This window comes from Peromyscus maniculatus, chromosome 17 (assembly GCF_049852395.1).
Source record: "Peromyscus maniculatus bairdii isolate BWxNUB_F1_BW_parent chromosome 17, HU_Pman_BW_mat_3.1, whole genome shotgun sequence".
Lineage (NCBI taxonomy): Eukaryota > Metazoa > Chordata > Mammalia > Rodentia > Cricetidae > Peromyscus > Peromyscus maniculatus.
The window spans coordinates 36,902,187-36,921,999 of NC_134868.1; the positions used below are offsets into that span (position 1 = coordinate 36,902,187).

At 47.8% G+C, this 19,813-nt stretch overlaps 1 protein-coding gene across 2 annotated transcripts in view; it reads right to left on the reverse strand.

The window, feature by feature from the left end:
* Prag1 (PEAK1 related, kinase-activating pseudokinase 1) overlaps nucleotides 1–1,184 on the reverse strand; it is a 60,036-nt gene extending 58,852 nt beyond the window's left edge. Inside the window, exon 1 of one of the 2 annotated variants that reach the window (XM_006973962.4) lies at nucleotides 895–1,184. Coding sequence is in view for 1 of the 2 variants with exons in the window: in XM_015992809.3 (XP_015848295.2) it covers nucleotides 395–415 (21 nt within the window). In the remaining variant the exon portion in view is untranslated. Of the gene's footprint in view, nucleotides 1–394; nucleotides 867–894 lie in introns of those variants that run through there. The other variant, XM_015992809.3, reaches the window with a different exon arrangement.
* Between the last annotated feature and the right edge of the window lie 18,629 nt (nucleotides 1,185–19,813).

Below are 19,813 nucleotides of genomic sequence, written 5' to 3' on the forward strand. Positions count from 1 at the left end.
CCAACTTGCTTTCCCTGGGGCTTCCTGTCAAATGTCCTCAGAAGGAGCTATAAAGGATAGTAGAGAGCAGCAGATCAGTTAAACCTTCGAAACCTGACTCTGGACTGAAAGCATTGCTCCTCACCCTTAGACCCTTGGGCTCTGCAATCGGCTTTTCAAAGCCATGCTAGAGCTTTACCTGGGAGAACAGACACAGGGAACGAGCGCTGTGATGTGAGCTGGGAATGCTCAGCCTCCTCCATTCCCATTCCCAGGACTCACAAGCGGAGAGTCTATTTTCCAAGTGTAAGCGTGCATGCGTGTGCTTGTGGGTTCATGTGGGTGTGTGCGCCCGGCTGGAGAGGGGGCAGCACAAGCAAAGCTTGCGAGCCAGCTCCAGGTATGGAATGCTCACCAAGGTTCGGCAAAAGGGCATCACCTTCCTTTGGAGATCCGCTGCTGCCTAGAGGTGGTTTCTCTGAACCCCTAAATCGTCACCTCGGAGCAGCCCTGACGGCCTCTGCCCCTCTGACAATACTCACGGCGGAAAGCAGTCCCCAAGAAACAAAACAGCGTGGATAGACGAGCAAGACCAGTGAAACCATCACAGCAGTCGATCCCCCTTCCCGGAACTCCAAGGAAAAGTTTCCCGGTTTCAAAGCGAGCTTTTCTCGAATGAATTGAAAACACCCCTCCGACTCCCCAGCCTTCCCGGCTCGGCGCCTGCACCGAAGGCACAACCCGGCGCACGCGGTCCGGACTCTCCATGCGCTCGGATCCGTCGCCTGTCACCCCGGGGGACGCCAGCAGGGGCTGGCCCGCTCGGGCCACCGCAGCGACCCCGCGAAAGCCCCTGGGCCTCCACGTTCGCCAGACAAAAAGCAGCGGGATCTGAAGAGAGCGTGGTGGGCTCACCTCGGGGCTGCACTCCCGCAGCCTCGCCGTCGGTGGCCCAGCCGTCCGCTGCCCCTCCGGGCGCCTCCGAGCATTGTCTGTAGCGTGTCTGCGCGCAGAGCTTGCCCGGCCGCGGGCGGCTGTCTTCTGCCTGGGCCCGGCGGCCGGGTGGCAGCTGCGATCGCGGCTCCGCCCCCTCCGCCTCGGGTGACGCCGCCCGCCCAGCTCCCGCCGCACCCCCGCAGTCTTCGGCGGGGCCGGGCGTCCCCACCCGGCCTGCGCGTCCCGCCACTCCGCTCGTCCCCAGACCAGCCAGAAGAGCGACCGCCCCTGCCCAGGTCCCTCGGAACTCCGCACCGCGCCCCGCCCTCTCGCTCGCCAACCCTAGGCTCCGCCCCCAGCCCGAGCCTTGGCGCCCCTGGACCTGGAGCCGAGCCCCCCAGAGCGTCCCCAGCTCAGTCCCTGCTCAGCATAGTTCGGCTTGGATGAGCTCTGATGCTCCCAACCTTCCTTAACCACAATGCACACATAGGTGTGTCGGGGTAGATGGTTTCTGCATCCCTCCATCCAGGCGACCCTGGGAGACCCTGGCGGGGAGCGAGAAAAAGGACGGAACGCGGAAGAGAGGGGTCGAGAGTTCCATAATGAGATCAAGGGCGGTGGGTTGTGAAAGGGGCGTGGGCATCGTCACTGCCACTTACTGTTATCCTAAAAGAGCCTTAAGCTGACTGGAGCGGGGCTAACAATATTGAGATTCCAGGTCCTGCTCAACACCTCTCGCCCAGGCCTTTGGCAAATGGCTCAGCACATCTCTTTGAACTTTAGTGTTTAGCAATGGAATGCTAGAGTTGGCCTGGAGGACTGGCCTTCAATCATGCTGGGGCACCCAGGTCTTCCACCTGTGTTTACACCGTTTCCAGCGCGTGACTCATTCTCTGAGATACAAGGAGCTCGAGATAATTGTTCCTCGGGCGAAAAATCTTTTAACTCCCAGGAGGACAGCCTATGAACCACCCAGTCCCCCTCCCTTCCTCCAGCTGCCTGAGTAGGACACACTTGCACCTTGACCTGGGTGTTTCCTAAGCACCCAGGCACTGAAGTTGTCGCTCAGTGCCAGGCCTCAGCGGAAAACGGAAAAGCCCCCCACAAACACCTGGATGCTTCCCTCTGCCCCTCTGCTTCACAGAGAGGTGGCTTGGTGTAACTCCTACTTGGGTCCTCAATCAGAATAACTCTACTGAGAGAAGGAAGGTACCGCCCCAGAATCCCTCTTCCTCTTTATGTGGTATTAACACAGCAGGACAATATCAAAGATGAAAGAGGGAGATATGGATAGCTTCTATGTGAGAAGTGGAAGGAGACCATCAGGAGTGTTTACTCATCACTCAATGTCCCCCATTAGTCCTGAGAGTATGGGCAGAGTGGAAGGATGGTATAGATGGATGGGAGTAGAACTAGCATTCATAAAGAACCTACTTTGGGCTAGGACCTGGTTACTCCCATTTTACACAGCATAAAACATGCCCAGGAGGTCATATAATTTGTCCAGGCTCCTCAGGTGAAAAGTGACAGTGTTGAGATTAGAACCAAGAGCCTGCTGACTTCAGGGATCCTCTGCCATGTTGCCCAACCAGACACAGGCAGTTCCGCCCTGTGACTCTTCTCATCGGGGAGGGGAAATCATTTCAACAAACATGTAAGGAAAACTCTGGTTGAACTCCAGCAGCATTCAGTTCTGAAGAAGGATCCAGCCCGCTTACAAAGACACCAAACGGGAAGATACCAACAAGCAGGCCGGTGGAAAATGGTCCATACTGGAGAAACACAATCCAGACACTGCTGGAGCTTGCAGTTCAGTAACTCTGGGCCCTCTTCCAGGGTCTTTGAGACATCCGTGGTTCCTAGGGTTCGGGCTCCACAAGTCCTTCGATTCTTTCTCTGTAAAGTCCTCTCCGAGGGGCACACCCACCTCATAGGATAGACAGCGTTCGCAGCTTTTAGTCTCTTTATCTAGCTTATCCTTAGCGCACCAATAACCCGAGGAACCCGATGAAAAGCATCGAAGTTGGCAACACAGCAAGACTACTGGTTCTAGAGCATACCGCAGCAGGTGAGGGGTTAATTTGGGGTTTCTGCTCAATAAACTGTCCTCTGATGGTTTGCTGCGCTCACAGGAGATACATGCACAATACTGCTGCTGCTGCTGCTGATCCATAACGTGGCTTCTTTTTTTAATGCTAGCAACATGGTCGCAAAGGGCTTTGGCCTGCCTAATGAAAAGAAGAATAAAAGAGAGAAAAAAAAAAAAAACTTCAAAAGAGTGGCCGAGATGCACATGAAAAACCACCCTCCTGCACACTGTTCTTCCTGTGGCTGTTAAAGTGTGTTGCAGCCTCTGGGAAGCTGGGAAGCCCATGCATGTGGTGCACATTCTGCTGGGACTTGCAGCCTGCACCCTGCAATGCAGCGCAATTTGTGTATGCACAGCATTTTTTGCAACTGGCGACTGACTGGTTGATTTTCATGGGGCTTTCTGCTTGGGGCTTGAGGTCTCTGATACGGATCAGACCTTCCCCAAGAGCCATTCTCTTGGGTGGTTTAGCGCGTAGGCACCACTCTGTGCAAGAGAGGAGTTCGATTGTAGGAGATTGAGAGACAAGATTGGGACAGGGGGTGCTTTTGGGGTAAGGTAAAGTAGTTTATAACTAGAAAGCCCAAGAGGTCAAATCAGGAAGTGTGTGTCATTAAATTATCCTGGGGAAAGGCAAGCTGGGATATTTGAGAGGGCTCAGACAGCATGAAGAGTGGGTGAAAGAATTCTCATGCATGGTCTTTTTCCATGTGGATGAGACAAAACTGTCTCTCACCTTAACATAAGAAAGGTATTCAATTTCAGTCAATGAATATTTATTGAGTTGCTTCTACTTAGGAAGCAGTAGATGAAATTTTATAGGAAAAACAGTAAGGGACAAGTAGAAACTCTCAGAAGGGAATGGATGTGAGTTGGTGCAGTCCAGAAAAAGAGACACAAGCCATCCTTTCATGGAGGAAGGGGCCTTTGCACAACAAGAAAGGTTGCTATTTGGGGACAGTGGGGACTTTCCAGACTGAAGGAATGGTAGCTACAAAGAATGGATGTGGGAGTGGCCCAGGACTGCTCTGGCAGTCTGGCTGGAGCATGACAGGAGACACACTAGAACTGTAAGGTGACCCTGGGTAGAAAGGGTTGATTTCCAGGTGAGCCCACAAGAAAGCAAGGACACTTCTGAGTGGCAGGATCACCTAGGTTAATTTCTCGTCCAGTGCTCCAGATGGATTAGGAAGTGGGGGAGGGTTTGCAGAGGAAGACATCACCCCTCCGCCTTTGTATGGTCCATTAGGCTGCCCTAAAGAAACCTCCCTCGTGGACAGACCCTTGGAAAACGTTGCACAATTTCTCTACAGGTTATAATTTGTCACGTGACCCACCAGTCTCATGCTAGCCATCTACTCAGGAGACATGAAAGTATGCCCACACAAAGGCTTACACACACAATTATACAGACTAACCAGTAACAGGCAGAGTGGGAAGAGCGCCCATGTCCATCAGTTCAGGAACGAGTACATAATATGTGATATACTTGGTACAATGGAATTACTACTCAGACATTGAGAAAAAAAAAAGAATTAAACTATGGATTCACATTATAACACTCTATGTTCTTCTGGAATCTCACCACCCGTGTGCGAAATGAAAGAGGACGAACACGAACAACCGCTTGTGGTATCATCCACTTGTATGCCTATCCAGAAAAGGCAAGTCTATGAAGACAGGAAGGAGACCGGGGGTGGAATCGAACAGAGGGAGCTAAAGGGCTTTGAGAATGAGGACCTGCCATCAATAGGCACAAGGGGTCTGGGAGAGATGTTGAAAATGTTCCAAAACGAGGTTTTTGACCATGGTTGAACAACGCGACCAATTTGCTATACTTTATCACCGATCTTAGTTTTATGTGGATTGTGCATCAGCCACGTTGCTCAAGGAGGAAAGGCAACAGACTGGTTGGTGTTCAGGCTGGAAAGAGAGGGAAGTTCTGATGCTCGCTCCAACACTCATGAACACGGAGGAAATGGTGCCTAGGGGGGAAAAAAAACCAGTTTTAAAATGACATTCACCATACACTTCCGTTTATTTGAGATGCACAGAGCAATCGATTTCAAAGAGGCAGGACAGATAACGGGAGTGGCCAGAGCTGGGAGAGGGGGGATGGAATCTTCAAGCTTAATGGGCACAAAGCTGTAGTTTTAGAAGATGCAAAGTTCTGCAGATGGATGGTCCCAATGGGTGCAGAACAGTGAGAAAATGTACTTGGTACCATTGAATTTGGGTATTTAAAATGGATAAAACAGTAAGCCTTATGATATCTATACACACACACACACACACACACACACACACACACACACACACACACACATTCACGCACACACGCACTTCTCATGGTTTGAGCCAGAGAGAGGGAATCTGTTTCTGTAACATTTTTTGAAAGTTGAGATAGGTCAGGGATACCTCATGGCCTTAGTCACCAAAAAGGCCATCATTTATAAAGCTTGTGAAGGAAATAGATCAATCTGTGGTCCTATAAAATTATGGAACCCCTGGGTAGTTTGCTGCTCAGTAGCTCTTTATGCAAAAACAGTACACACTTCGCTGAGGTCCCATCCCTGCTAGAGTCTATTCTCTGTCTTCCCACAGCCCCTGGGGCTTTGGTTGCTCTGGGTATCAGTGGGCCTCAACATCGCTGGCATTTTGCTCATAACCAGTGCTGGGGAAATCCCATCTGGGAAAATTTCGTATTTCTCTGCATGGTACGTCACAAGGTAAAACCAATCCAGACAAAAATGGATGTTCACATCTCTCTTTTCAGGCTTCTGATGCCATAAAGTTTGGCCCAGAGACAGATGTTATCTGATTTCTGTGAGGGACATGGGAGGTGACAGGGAGGAAGCGAAACCTCCAGTCTAAAATCTGGGGGTGGGTGACGACTTCCTTCCATTTTGGGCCCAGAGTACACAGTTACCAAAGTTGTCTCTAAATCCATCGGGCCCATCGCAGAGACGTCTGCAAATGCAAGTGCATCTTCCTAGTCGTAACCCATACGATTAATATTCTTCTCATGTGAATCTCAGTGAAGTGAGGTGCGGGAGACTTTCATAGCCAGACCAGTCAATAATTCACCATTGAAAGCTCTAGAAAATAGATGTTTCTTACCGGTCCCCTGTCTCAGTTAGGATCTTTATTGCTGTGAAGAGACACCATGACCAAGGCAACTCTTATAAAGGAAAGCATTTAATTGGGGCTGGCTGTAGTTCAGAGCTTTAGTCTACTATCAGCATGGCGGGAAGTATGGGGTCATGCAAGCCGACCTGGTGCTGGAGGGGTAGCTTAGAGTTAGGATCTACTCTAGATCCTCAGGCAGCAGAAAGAGAGAGACACTGGGTCTGGCTTGAGCCTCTGAAACCTCAAAGCCCACATCCAGTGACACACTTCCTCCAACAAGGCCACGCCTCTTAGTAGTGTCCTTCCCTATGAACCGATGGGGGCCATTTTCCTTCAAACCACCACATCGCTAATTTAAATAACTCAATAGCTATGCACGGTATCACCTTTCACCTATAGTCAGAGGGTGGCAAATCATGAGGATTGACATGCCCAGCTAGTTCCGAAAAGGGAAGACACAGTGATGGCGGCTGAGACGCTTCCCAGAATGCCCAGTGGCCACAGAACACAGAATTAGCCAGCTCTGCAGTGACCCAGAAATGGGAGAAAGTTTGGGGGGCCAGGGGTCAGCTGCTCTAGAGGGGGAGGGGAAGAGCAGCTTGGACTCATTTACTGGAAAGCTCTAGGCCTTGCTAAGGACTCTTTAGGATAATAGCTCTTTTGACGGGGCTGTTTGGCTTTTTTCCCCCTTTCGAAGTGGTAGCAGCAGCGGTTGGCTGGAAGAGATGTGGAGAAAGCAGGGTAGGAAGGGGGTCAAAAGACACGTGATGGGCTGATTAACAAGTAGGCTTTGTGAGCCTGTGGCAGGAGGGGACACCCGCAGAGCTGCCAGACAGGCTTGCCCGGGTGTGTGTGTGGAGGGGGGGGGGGTTCAGGGTTGGGAGGGCTGGGGAGGGGTGAAGAGGTGGGGGCGTGGGGAATTGGATGAGAAAGCAGGTTCCAGAAAGATGCAGGACGGAAGCATAAAAGCAGACAGGGGAACTGAAGAGTGTTATCTCTAATTCTCCTTTAAATAAATCTTCCATTATCTAATATTCTCACCCCGGGTCAGCATCACAAGACACGAGAGAGAGAGAGAGAGGACTCACAGCCATGGCACAGAGCTGGGGTTTTGATCACTACGGAAGCCGTCTCCCAACAGAAATGGATTCTGGCAAAAATAATAAAACAAACACCCAAATCTCTCGCCACTCAGCTGCCTGAGCCTGAGATGACAGCAGCCTTCCCTTGAAGGGCCCTCCAGAGCTGGTGTCCAGAAGACAAGAAATGTGACTTTCAGATCACGGCACAGACCAGCTCTGTTTATTGGCCAGTGGCACACACCGTAATGCTACTGTATTGCAGAGAGCGGCCTGAGAGCCACATCGCTAAAATGTAACCTGTGCTCCGAAAACTGGCCTCAGTGACTCATGGTGGACAGAAGGGCCCCAGTCCTTATTTTCCAAGGAGCTCCATTTGGGTGGCATGGTGGAGGGAGAATGGAAAAAAAAAATTCTATGCCTTCTATAACCAGTCAGTTCAGCCCAGATTTATCCCAGATGGCCATGTCTTGATAAATATCAATTTGTGTATATTGTGTATCTACAGAGGTGGCTTGGATGCCAGGTAAGTCAACTCCTTTTGTTTTGCTTTGTTTTGGTTGTTTTCAAGACAGGTTTCCTCTGTGTAGCCCTGGCTGTCCTGGATCTCGCTCTGCAGACCAGGCTGGTCTCGAACTCACAGAGAACCTGCCTGCCTCTGCTTCCCAAGTGCTGGGATTAAAAGAGTGCACCACCACCATCTGGCAGGTTGGGGTGCTGGATAAGTCAACTCTTAAATTCAGTCCACGATTTAAATAGGGATGACATCACTATTATCCCTCTGACTCAGGGATGGTCCTTCTTGGTTCTTTTTTATTGACTTTCATTCCTTACCTATCAAATGGGATGTATATACATCTTCAGGGGGATTACTTTAATTTTTTGAAGATTGTTTTTATTTTATTTTATGTGTATGGGTGCTTTGCCTGCATGTATGTCTGTTTGCCACATGCATGCCCGGTACCTGCAGAGGCTAGAAAAGGGCATCAGATCCCTTGGGACTAGAGTTATAGACTGTTATGAGGTGCCATGAAGGTGCTGGGAGATATACCTATGTCCTCTGTAAGAGTAACAGGTGTTCCTAACCACTGGGCCATCTCTCCAGTCCTCAGAGGGATTACTTTGTAAGTTAAGGACACTAGGTTTTATATTGTACCTAGTTTGGAGTCTGATCTATATTTTCAATAAATGCAGACGGTTTTAAAACGTTCATCAAATGGTGAAGGCCATTTTTGTTGTTTTGTTTTGTTTCTTCAGACAGGGTTTCTGTGTGTATCCCTGGCTGTTCTGGAACTCCCTCCATAGACCAGGCTGGCCTCAAACTCAGAGATCTGTTGCCTTGATGTCTCTGCCTCCCAAGTGCTGGGTTCAAAGGTGAGCACCACCACTGCCCAGCAATGAAGGCCATTTTTTTACATAGCAATGTCCCATAACTGAGGACACTGGCTAGGCCAGGCTTTCCTCACAGTTCTAATGGTGTGATGAAGAAGCAGCTAGGTGCTTCGTGACTTTCTTAATGTGACAGAACCAGTGGGATCACAATTTTATAATTTGGAGGGACACCGTACTCCAAGGCCACAGAGTGGGAACTCTGAGGTTCAGGGAGCCAAACTGGACTTCTCTACCTACCTGGGGATGTTGGATCTGAGAGTTCAAGGATCCAAAGGCCAGGATGTGGGAAAGGCTATCTAGTCTGTTATTCAGTTTCATGCTCTTGGGGGATCAGAGTATCTACTGATGCGGACTAGGAAGAACTACATCCCAGTGCTCTTTGAGGGATGTGGCTTCTACCCTTTGCAGCACAGAGACCAGACGATGCTAGGGAGAACATCTGTGGAGACCACACACGGGTGAGTGGCCGAGGCAGAAGGAAGGTGAAGCTGTCATAGGATATAGAACAGCAGGGCACTAGGAGCCTGGACCGGGAGGTGGGAGGGTTGAACTCCATCTCTGGTCATGAGAAAGTTGGAGTTCAAAAGGGTGGTGCATTTACCCAGGGTATAGACCTCCAGGGTGGGACTCAGGCTAAAGTCCAGACCTTTGAATTCCAGATCTCTGGACTATGCCACTCTTCTGAGCTGTGAAACAGAAGCTGAAAACATGACCTTTGGCTCCCTTCTGGGTCCAAAGAATAATATTATGAAGGATGCATGTGAAGTCTCCTTAGCATCCAAAGGGAAGGAAGAAAGGAAAGATGAAGTTCGGTAAGACAGGAAGGGAGAAGTAGGAAGGACAGAATAAAAGGGAAGAAATATCTTGAATTCTGTGTTTTCAACTTTGGACCACCCAAATTTGACTGCCTCCAGAAGATTAAAATCCACACCCCAGCCATCCTCACCACCCAGAACTTCTGCCTCCATCCTACCGAATGACCAATCCTAGAGACTCAGGTATTTCCATGTTTCTCTAATGCAGCAGTTCTCAACCTGTAGGTTGTGATCGGGGTGGGGTGGGGGGCAGTGAGGGGTAGGGTTGAGGTGGGGCGTGGGAATTGTCAAGTGACCCTTTCACAGGGGTCGCCTGAGATCATTGGAAATATCAGATATTTGCATTACGATTTGTAACAGTAGTAAAACTACAGTTATGAAGTAGCAATGAAGATGATTTTTTGGTTGGGGTCACCCCAACATCACTGTATTAAAGGGTTGCAGCGTTAGGAAGGTTGAGAACCACAGCTCTCATGAGCATTTCGGCTGTAGCATGGTTCTGTGTGCCAAGCTCAAGGCAGGCCACAGAGGCACAAACCCCCTGAGAGTTCAACCAGTGCACCAATATGCTTTCTCAGAAGGCATTTTGAGGGTCTCTTTAATCCCCAAGGTCACAGCAACTATAAACAGGGTTCTTCAGCTTGCCTCTGCAGACACACTCACTTTCTCTTTGTACTCTGAGAAAAGTAATTTGAATGTACTCCAGTTAAATAGAATTTCAAGTATCCAATAATCTCTGTTTCTGTTAGGAGAAAGGAATCATGACAAAAGATAAGTTTTGCTAGTTCTAATGTAACTTCAGTGTCTTTTAAAAGGTTTTATTGCATTTAGTGTGTGTGTGCCTGCGCGTGTATGGGGGTTGGGTGGGTGGGTGGGTGCTGGAGATCAAACTCATGTCCTCAGTTTTGGTGACAAGCACCTTTGCCATTGAGTCATTTCATTGACCATTTTATGTAGTAATCTTGAAACAGCCGTTCCTTACCAAAAACAAAACAAGAATCCCCAAAACTCATTTATCAAAAAAAAAAAAAAAAAAAAAAAAAAAAAAGTAGAACCTGCTTTTTCTAGAGACTATCAATGTAAACATGAGATGAGACATTGCTAGCGATACTTAGCCCTTGGGTTTTCTGTCATGTAGAAAAAGAAAAACTTGGAATTACCACCGAGGTGCCCTGAAGGAGGCTGGTGTGTAACCCCTTTACACACCTTTAAGCCCAGCCCTCTGGAGGCAGAGGCTGGTGGATGTCTGTGAGTTCGATGCCAGCCTGCTCTAGCTCCAGTCTAGTCAGGGTTACAAACTGAGATCCTGTCTTAAAAAAAAAAAAAAAAAAAAAAAAAAAAAAGTAAGGTTTCTAATGATTTCATGAAGTGATGTTCCATTTGATTTTTCCTAAAGTTGGTGTCTCCTACATCCAACAGTTAATCTGATCTCCCACTCGGGCTCCAGGAAGGAGTTCACAATCTCTATTTCTCAAGTTATCTCTCTCCAGGGCTTCCCGAAGCCTTAGAGCACAAGGTCACCTAAGTGACACCTCCTTTCATGTGTCGCCATTGGCAGGTGGCTCTAAGGATTTTCCTTCCATGATTTCTATTTTAATCACTTCTAGAACCCTCATTTGCCCTTTATCCTCCCCAGACTAATGTTGTTGTCCGGTTTTTGTTGGTTTGTTTGTGCAACGCTCATCTTAGATCATTTGTCTCCCCCCCACCCCCGTCCCCTCACCCCCATCCCCCGACCTGTGCTCATGCCCTCTTGCCCAGCCTGTCCTGACTCCCAGCCACCAGCCTCCTTTAGGGGTTACTTCCAGACCTCCCTTTGTTGCTTTTAAACATTTTACAACATTTTTCTTGTCTCGATGATAACCACAACGAAAAACCCAACCAACCAAACAAACAATTCTAAACCAGAGGTCAGAATTCCTGATTCACAACCATTTTCCATCCATTCCCATCTGCAGTGGCTGTTTTAGAGTCTGGCAGCTTTCCTGCCAACCTTTGTCGGGAAGGCGCTACTCTAACTTGATCTTGCAGCGAAATTTGTCTCCTGCCTTGATCGAAGTTTTTGCTGCCCAAGCACCCAAGAGCTCCTGTGAGCACAGACTCGAGGCATTCCAGCAGGATGAAGCAGGAAGGGGGACAGTTCCTTGAGCTATGGTGGTGGGTGAAGATCTGCTATATGTGGGGTACCCGCGGATCTCAGGAATCAGTAGCCTAAGAATCCCACGTTCTTGCGTACAAGTACTGAATCTGAGTCACTTCTGGCTGCTGAAATAGCCAAATATTACTCCTTCTTTCCTAAGCCCCTTGTGTTCTGTCTTTTAACCTGCATCAGTCCTAATGATCTTCCTGCCACAGGCGGCAAGACCTTCAGGATGCTCACTGGACTTAGGTCCTCTGTGCGCGAGGATTGTTATTGAATCCTCCCGTTTGTATAAGAGAGAAACCAGGAAATCACACACACACACACACACACACACACACACACACACACACACACACACATCGCACACCACACACACACACACACACACACACACACACACATCGCACACCACACACACACACACACACACACACACACACACACACACGCCACGCAGGGCCTTATGACCACTGTTCTGACTGAGAGGGCCTCATTTTTCCCCCCATGCAATCCTTATTATCATAGGTTAGTGTTAAAGCCAACACCAAGCCAATAAGTTACCAAAAAACAAGCCAGTGCTCTACCAAGCAAAGCTGAAAGTCCAACTCAGCCCAAGGTCTCCATGTTGCCAAGACACAGAAAATAGGAGAAGCTCTATCCCCCAGAGAAGAAGACCCGGTGCAGGGAGGTGTACCACGTGAGTGGTCTCAAGTGTGGAAGAAGGCACGTCACCCACAGAAGGCAGGGTTCTGCAGTGCATACCCAGCTTGGCTGAGTGGATTAGTAAGCATGGTGCTAATGATGCATTTTTTCCCTGCAGCTCTCACAGGAAGGGAGGTACCGCAGTGCCCATGCAAGTCAGCAGTATGCCAGGTGGCAGTGCATGCATGCATGACCCTGTGTAGCCAAGAAGTAAACAAGTTTAGACCCAGGTGAATCTGGGGGAGAAAAGAAGGAATACAAATTATACCCTCGGGATGGTTCACAGTTCAAGTCCCTGCTGGGTGCCATTTGAGAGACTCCCTTCAGTCTGATTGGGCTTGTCTTTCAGCTGTCTCTTCTCATCCCTGTGAAGCCTCCTGTTTCCCTACCCGCTCCTCCTCTTCAGTCAATCAGGATTCAATTACACTGTTTCGGGCTAACAGCTCATGGCCTGGAGTTCAAATGAAGTACTGGCCGGCACTGTAAGCGGCACATCTCTGCCCTGAAATTTAGTAGCTTTACCTTAGCAACCCTCATCCATATACTTTGTTTCAATCCTCGAAGGCAAATAAAAATTCTGTCTTTTTAGTTGTCTTGGCATAACATCCAAAGGTACTACATTAGTCTGTTTTCTGTTGCTATAACATAATACTAAAGGCCTGAGTTAATTATGAAGAATCTAGTTTGGCCCACAGTTCTGCTTCAAGACTTGGGGACCACGTCTGGTGATGGCTAGCTTGCTGGCAAAGTCAGGAAGTGATAGGGATATCGTGTGTGTGTGTGTGTGTGTGTGTGTGTGTGTGTGTGTGTGTGTGTGTGTGTCTATTTCCTGGTTTCTCTCTTATACAAACGGGAAGATTCAATAACAAGGCTTCACCCTGATGACCTTATCTAGCCCTAATCACCTCCCAGAAGCCCTATCTCTAAACATCAGGATTAGGTTAAATTTCCATCCCCTGACTATCTCACAGTGGGGGTTAAATTCCAACAGGAGTCTGGAAGCCACAAGCCACACTCTTAACAGTAGCATGTGCAGGAAGTGAGAAGAAACAGCTTCCTTGGTGGGAACCCACTTAAAGCCTCCAGACAGATAGTTAACCAGCTGGGACCCAGCAGGCTCCTCTGGGGGAACTCCCACCACTCACGGACAAGAACCCAGAAGGTTTAAGTTGACTTGGATGTTTCCAGTCTTCCAAGACATAAGGAAAGTGGTGGAGAAAGAACCTAGGTGTGCTGGCATGGCTCACCTCTCAGAACTGCTTAGGAATCCGGGTTTGTGCTCTGTGCTTTCTGTCTCCCCTAAAGGCAGTGGCTCGGGTGCTCATGGATGCCTGGAGCTCTGGGAGAGTAAGAAGGGAAGACAGATCAGCAGCAGGCTTCTCCCAGTCACCTTTTTTTCCTTAGCAACTGGTTTCCAGGAACTACTGTCTCTTGAGCGTCTTTGTGTGGTCACGCACCCCTATTTCATGGTCATGTGTGCTGAGAGAGCTCATGGACCCCAAATTAGCCACCTTTAGGGGTTAGAGTTTTAGGATTTACTTTAAATGGAATCACCCCTTAGATATTATTTTCTGAAAATTTACACAAAATAAGACAGTCAAGCCCCCCCCCCCACCGACTCTCAAGAGAGCTCCACATTTCCCTCCTCCGTCACCCTACACTGTGAGCACTGCTCTTCTGTTTCTCTCTTCACAGTTTTGCCTTTTCCTAGAAGTCACCCAAATAGGAACATGCAGAATAGAGCATTTCAAGCCAGGCTTCTAATGTTAAGCACGGCACTTCTGAGACTCATTCACGTTGTTCTACGTAGCAGTGGTTGCTCTTTTTCCTTGCTAAGAAGTATTCTACATAGGCACCTACTAAAATTCTTTTGTCCATTTATAAATTGATGGATATTTAGGCTATTTCTCAGGTTTGATAGTTTTATACAAAGCCCATTTAAAAACATCTTTTTTTTCTTTTTTATATTGACTTAACTCACCCCACCCCCAGCAACTTATAACTTATTTACGCAGCAACTGCACTTTTAGTTTGGTGTGAAATAAAAGAACTGCCCTTTGCTTTTTGTCTGAGGCATACATTTTGAAATAATGGGGGTTGGGGATTTAGCTCAGTGGTAGAGTGCTTGCCTAGCAAGCACAAGGCCCTGGGTTTGGTCCTCAGCTTTGGGGGGAGGCGGGGGGAGAAATAATGGTTCTAACCAGTGCAGGCTGGTCATGGCAATGGGCATCATTGTCTCTGCCCTTGTCCTTCTGGGTCTGAGTCTCTCCACATGGAGAAGAGCACCCCAGTCCACTTCCTGTCCACACCTATACCAGCGAGGGGAGCACCAGCCATAGGGACAAAGACGGATGCAGCCACAGGTGTCTGCTCCCACAGTGCCCTTTGCAATGGAGCTTACGTAAATAATTGTATGCGAAAGGTTTTAAAACTTTTCCCATAGGAAATTGGGAGCCGAACTTCAGCGCTTTAAATGCTTGTTTCATTTTGAAAATTACCTACCAGAGTAAGAAGAAAAATACATATAGAGACATCAAAGGGCTAAGCTCGGTAGGTGCTGAATTACGGTATGGTGTGCACCTAAAAGAGGAATTTGTCTCACACACATTTGCCTCGGGCATAAGAGTGTTGCAACATGCCGTGGTATCGCCCTGTAAAAGTATTGCAGTTAAACTGTCTTTTTTTTTTCTTTCTTTTTCTCCAGCAGCTTTTTCCTCTAAGAAAAACTTGGGGGAGAGGGCCCGGGGGGGGGGGGGGAGCTGGAGGATGTAAGAAGAAGAGAAATGGGAAGAGGGGATGGAGAAGAAGGAAGTGGAAAACATGGGCAGTTCTACAGGACCTTGTATCATCTCACAAGTTGTTTTCAAGATCAGACCCTTTTGATATTCCATGATTGCCAGGACGTGGGAAAACTCAATAGAAACTGGAATGAGTTATTATGAACCATAGCGTGGTGGTTAATTTTATGTGCCAACTTGGCTGAGGCCTGGATTGTCTGGGTATGTGGACAGTCATTGTTTTGGGTGTTTCTTGAAGAAGATGGAATAAAGATTAACCTTCCAATGTGGGTGGGTCTTGCCCAGGCACTTGAGGCCTTAGTAGAACAAAGAGTCAGCTTCTCTGAGGAAGAGGGGATTCTGCCAACAGATGACCTTTGGACCTGAGCTGCAGGTCCCTGGGTTTCCTGCCTGCTGGTCTACTCCAAAGATCTTGCATTTACCAAGCCTCCAAATCTCTAAAACTTCATATGATGGTTGTCTAATGAGCCTCCTCCTTCCCCTCCCCTCCCCTCCCCTCCCATCCCTTACCTTTCCCTCCCCTCCCTTACCTTCCCCTCCCTTCCTGTCCCCTCCCTTTCCTTCTTCCCTTCTCTTCCCTCTTTTCTCCTTTCTTCTCTCCCCCTGCTCTTCTTCCTTCCTCTCCCTCCCCACTTCAAACTCTGTCTCTCCTCCCTTCCCTGTGTTCTCTGTGAGCATACACATACAGACCCACACTCCTTCCCAAAGAATCACATTCCAGACGCTATTCAAGACATCTATCCAGGACTTCCTTATCCATCTCTTCTACCTAAGCAAGCATCAGGACCTCAGATGATCATTTTCTGTCCAGGAACACGCTGGCCCTGAAGCAGCTACTATCGATTTTGGACGGCCCTAATCATTTCAATTTTGTTCTCTTTGCTTGTTCGCTTCAAATAGCGAGTTGGAGGAACTTCTCAGTGTCTTCTGGACTTCAGAGCAGCTTTGTTCCCGAGAACTCCACAGGCTATTTGTACACAGGTGCACACCCCCCTCCCTCAATCCATCTTAATTTGAATGATCTATGTGGCAGAGAGATTCTGAACCATTAACCAGGTTTTTTTTTCCCCATTTCTATGTGTACGCTTGTGTCCACTTCATTTCCTTGTACCCTTTACCCTTCTTTCATAAATCACCTAGGACATTAATGCCTCTTGCCCCAGGGGCATGAAAGAATCAGGGTGTAGAGGACAGAGTCAACTGTGTGTGCCTGATGGATCAGGGGCAGAGCAGGAAAAGCACTACATTGGCAGGCACTGCCAGGATGGTAAATAGAAACAACACATTGACTCCCGGCTACCTGATGCCCAGGGTTGACCAGTGCAGTGGCCCCTCAGGGATGCAGCTGGACAGGGATTGTCCTAGGACTAGATGAAGTCCGGATCCCACAATGGTTCAAGAAAAAAAAAAAGGAGCTGCAATGAACCAAACTAAGCCTCTTCCACCGAGAACAGAGGAGCGTGAAACACAATTTCAGTTGAGTTTACAGAAAAATCTACTAATAGCTCCTGTTCAGTTGAGTGTACAGAATGAATGCCATTATCAGTTTGCTTCTCCCTGGAATGAGGTTACCACAATGAGTCTTCCCTTTGAGAATGGCCCTGTCCCTGGAAGAGGCTCTATACAGGGTAGGAAATCAGAGTCCCAAGAAAACAGCCTGCAAGTCACAGGCTGCTACTTTGATCTTATATTAGTTCCTTGTCTCCATTCCATCCTGTAGCCAACATTCCTTCAAAAGACATCCACTGAGTGCTTGCTATGCGATCACCACTGTGCTAATTATTGGAAAATCAAAGACAAAAGGAGCCTTGTGTCTGGAGGAGAGGGACGGGAACACAAAAATGTAAGCTCATGCAATTAAAGGATGCTGTTAAACAGACTTAAAACATGTGGAAAGAACTCTGATCCTTTCCCTAGGTGGACCAGCTTAAAGGCAATGAGTGGATATTTATCTTTCATGGTGATCACCAGTTGAGACCCTGAAATAGCCAGTCTATGGTGATACTTTATTTGTAATGAAATGTGATTTTATTTGTATGTTAATCAGTAAAGTTGCCTGGGGGTCAGAGCTAATAGCAAGCCATAGCAGAAGCGGGGCGGTGGTGGTGCATGCCTTAAATCTCAGCACTTGGGAGGCAGAGCTAGGTGGATCTCTGTGTGTTCAAGGATACAGCCAGCATGGAGACACATGCCTTTAATCTCAATACCAACCATAGAAGACCTGGAGGTCTGTATAGACAAGCAGTGACGAGAAGATTATGTGGTTGGGTTTACAACCAATGAGAAGGCAGAACAGAAAGTCAATAAAAAGACAGACACACAGGAAGTGGGCCTCTTTCTGAGGGGAAGGACAGCAGCAGCAGTGAAGGGTAATAAAGGGTTTTTAGCTCTTAGCTGTTGCTCTGACCTCTTGGGCTCTCAACTCTGCATTTGGCCCTGTGTTTCTATTTTAATAAGATGGTTACATCTACACCAGTCAGGAGTTGGATTTTCTAGGGAGACAAGCTTGATCATGGTTGGAACCAGTTTATAGAGCTTACAGCTTACACAGACAGCTTAACAGACAGGGGATGCAAAGCTTGGCTTTCTTGTCGACAAAGGCGGACTTTTGAGGACACTACGTGGGTGACAGTCCAGTCATTAAACAGTTATCATGATGGACAACTATTGTTTTCCCCAGTCTTCACCACAATTCCAAATGATTAGTAGCAATATTGATATGGAAATCAAGGCTTTGAAAATCAGATGACATGCCTAATGTCACATGGCGTATTAGGGGCAGAGCAAGCATTCAAACCCAGAATCCTTTATCCGTCGTGGGTGATGACAACCTAAAAACTGTGCAGAATGGGTGTTAGGAATACAAAGAACTTGCAATGTGTTTGGTTCTTCTTGGGAATCCAGGCCTTTCCACAGCTGAGCTGCTGTGACCAAGGCCATAGAAAGCCTACGCAGCTGAACATACTTACTACCCAGCACTTTCTGGAAAGTTCGCTGACCTCTGGAAAGAAACTTTCCCGAGCAATTTGACCAGGTAGTGGCCTCCATCCCAAACTCTGTTCTTCCATACTCATTTTGTGACTGGTGTCCCTGTGTCAGATTTCAGGAATTTTACTGACGCCAGACAATTTTGTGAGGTCTCTATGACCCAAGTGATCATGCTGGAATGGAAATAAGTCCTCAAGCTTTCTTGACTAGAATCCTTCTGGTTCTATTGGAAATGTTAATGTCATGAGTAGCAAACTCCAACCACTGTATTGCTGGGAATTAGCAGTACGGCCTAATCACCTTTGAGAGAAGGACAGAAATAATTACTTTAAAACTAAATATTATCTGGCTTTTGTAATGACAAGGTGAGTGATTCTGCTGGGATTATCTCATTTGAATTAGTGCCAGTCATGGCAAGCCAAGAAATTTCTTCTCAGGGGCGGAGGCAAACACATCCCAGGTGGCTGGCACGTTCTTTTACAAAGCAGTGGGTATGCTACACATATGCCTCTGTCTCACATGTATGTACAGACACACACTTCAGGCCAAACTTTTTCCCTCTTGGGATTGATTTTGATATAACTCTCTTGCATTGCTTCCAAGATGCACAGTGATCTCGATTTTCATCTGAGGGTGCCAACGTTAATTATGGCCTTCTCCCGTGTGCTGATATTTGCACCGGTGAGTTCAGAGTAGGCAGTATCGACCTTGCAAGCCACTCTCCTCCCTAACACCAACCCATCGGGCTTCCTTATCGCCATTCTTGCTTCACAGTATCTGCATGGGCAGGTGTTCAAGCCAGGGTCACGGCACCAGTCAGGGAGTGTTCACCTGCTGGAGGGTGGTCCTGCCGCAGATGTGATGGGAACACGTGCTGTCTAAGTTATCCTAGTGCAAGAGCTCGTTCCTCAAAGAACGTGATTAGGGTCTTATGGGTAAGTAATAGTTATTCCCATGAAAGTAAAGGAGAAAAGCAGGGAAGGGGCGGGAAGAGCTTCAGGGAGCAGGCGGCAGACAGGTAGGTCTTGGGCAGTCTCTCACTAGCTGGTTCTGGCTAGTCTTTTTCTAGGTGGGATTTCCCTCTCACCCTATGGTCCACCTCCAAAGTACAGATGGTGTTGGGAAGATGAATGGAGCCCAGCCCCAATTTGAGGCAGCACAGTGGGCATCCCGGATGCCCGGAATAGTTGGCTTATCAAGGCAGTGCAGCTATAGCTCATTGAGTTAGACCGGAATAGGGCATCCCATTCTGTCAGGGAGGCTGTTTAGACAAAGATCCACCATCAGGACTTTCCATATTTAATGAAACAATTGTTAAAACACCACAGCTCTACCAGGCTCACACCCGCAGCACATTGAAACCAGGTAACATTCTAAGCACCTTGGAACTTTCCTTCCTCTGCAGACATTGTTAACTTTTACGAAGGAGAGTTCAGATGCCACCCTGGTGGCCTCATTTGCATTTTTATTAACATTCAGCATTAATAAACTCTTTTTCTGGGGTACAATTTCAATACAATATAAAGAACAGTGAGCATGTTGAGGCTGTGTGTAAATGACTTTTTCTCCCACTAATGTTCATAGACTTAAAGTGTCTCTTTCTTGAGCAAAATAATAATTTTAATGAAATTCACTCATAATAAAAAAAAAAACCTTGGAGGGCACACTGCTAAGCGTTGGTAGACGGAGCTGAGCTGACTAATGCTGAGTCCGGTGTCGCTGCTGACACTTGCTGGTGGCTTCTGACTACTCTATATAAAGTA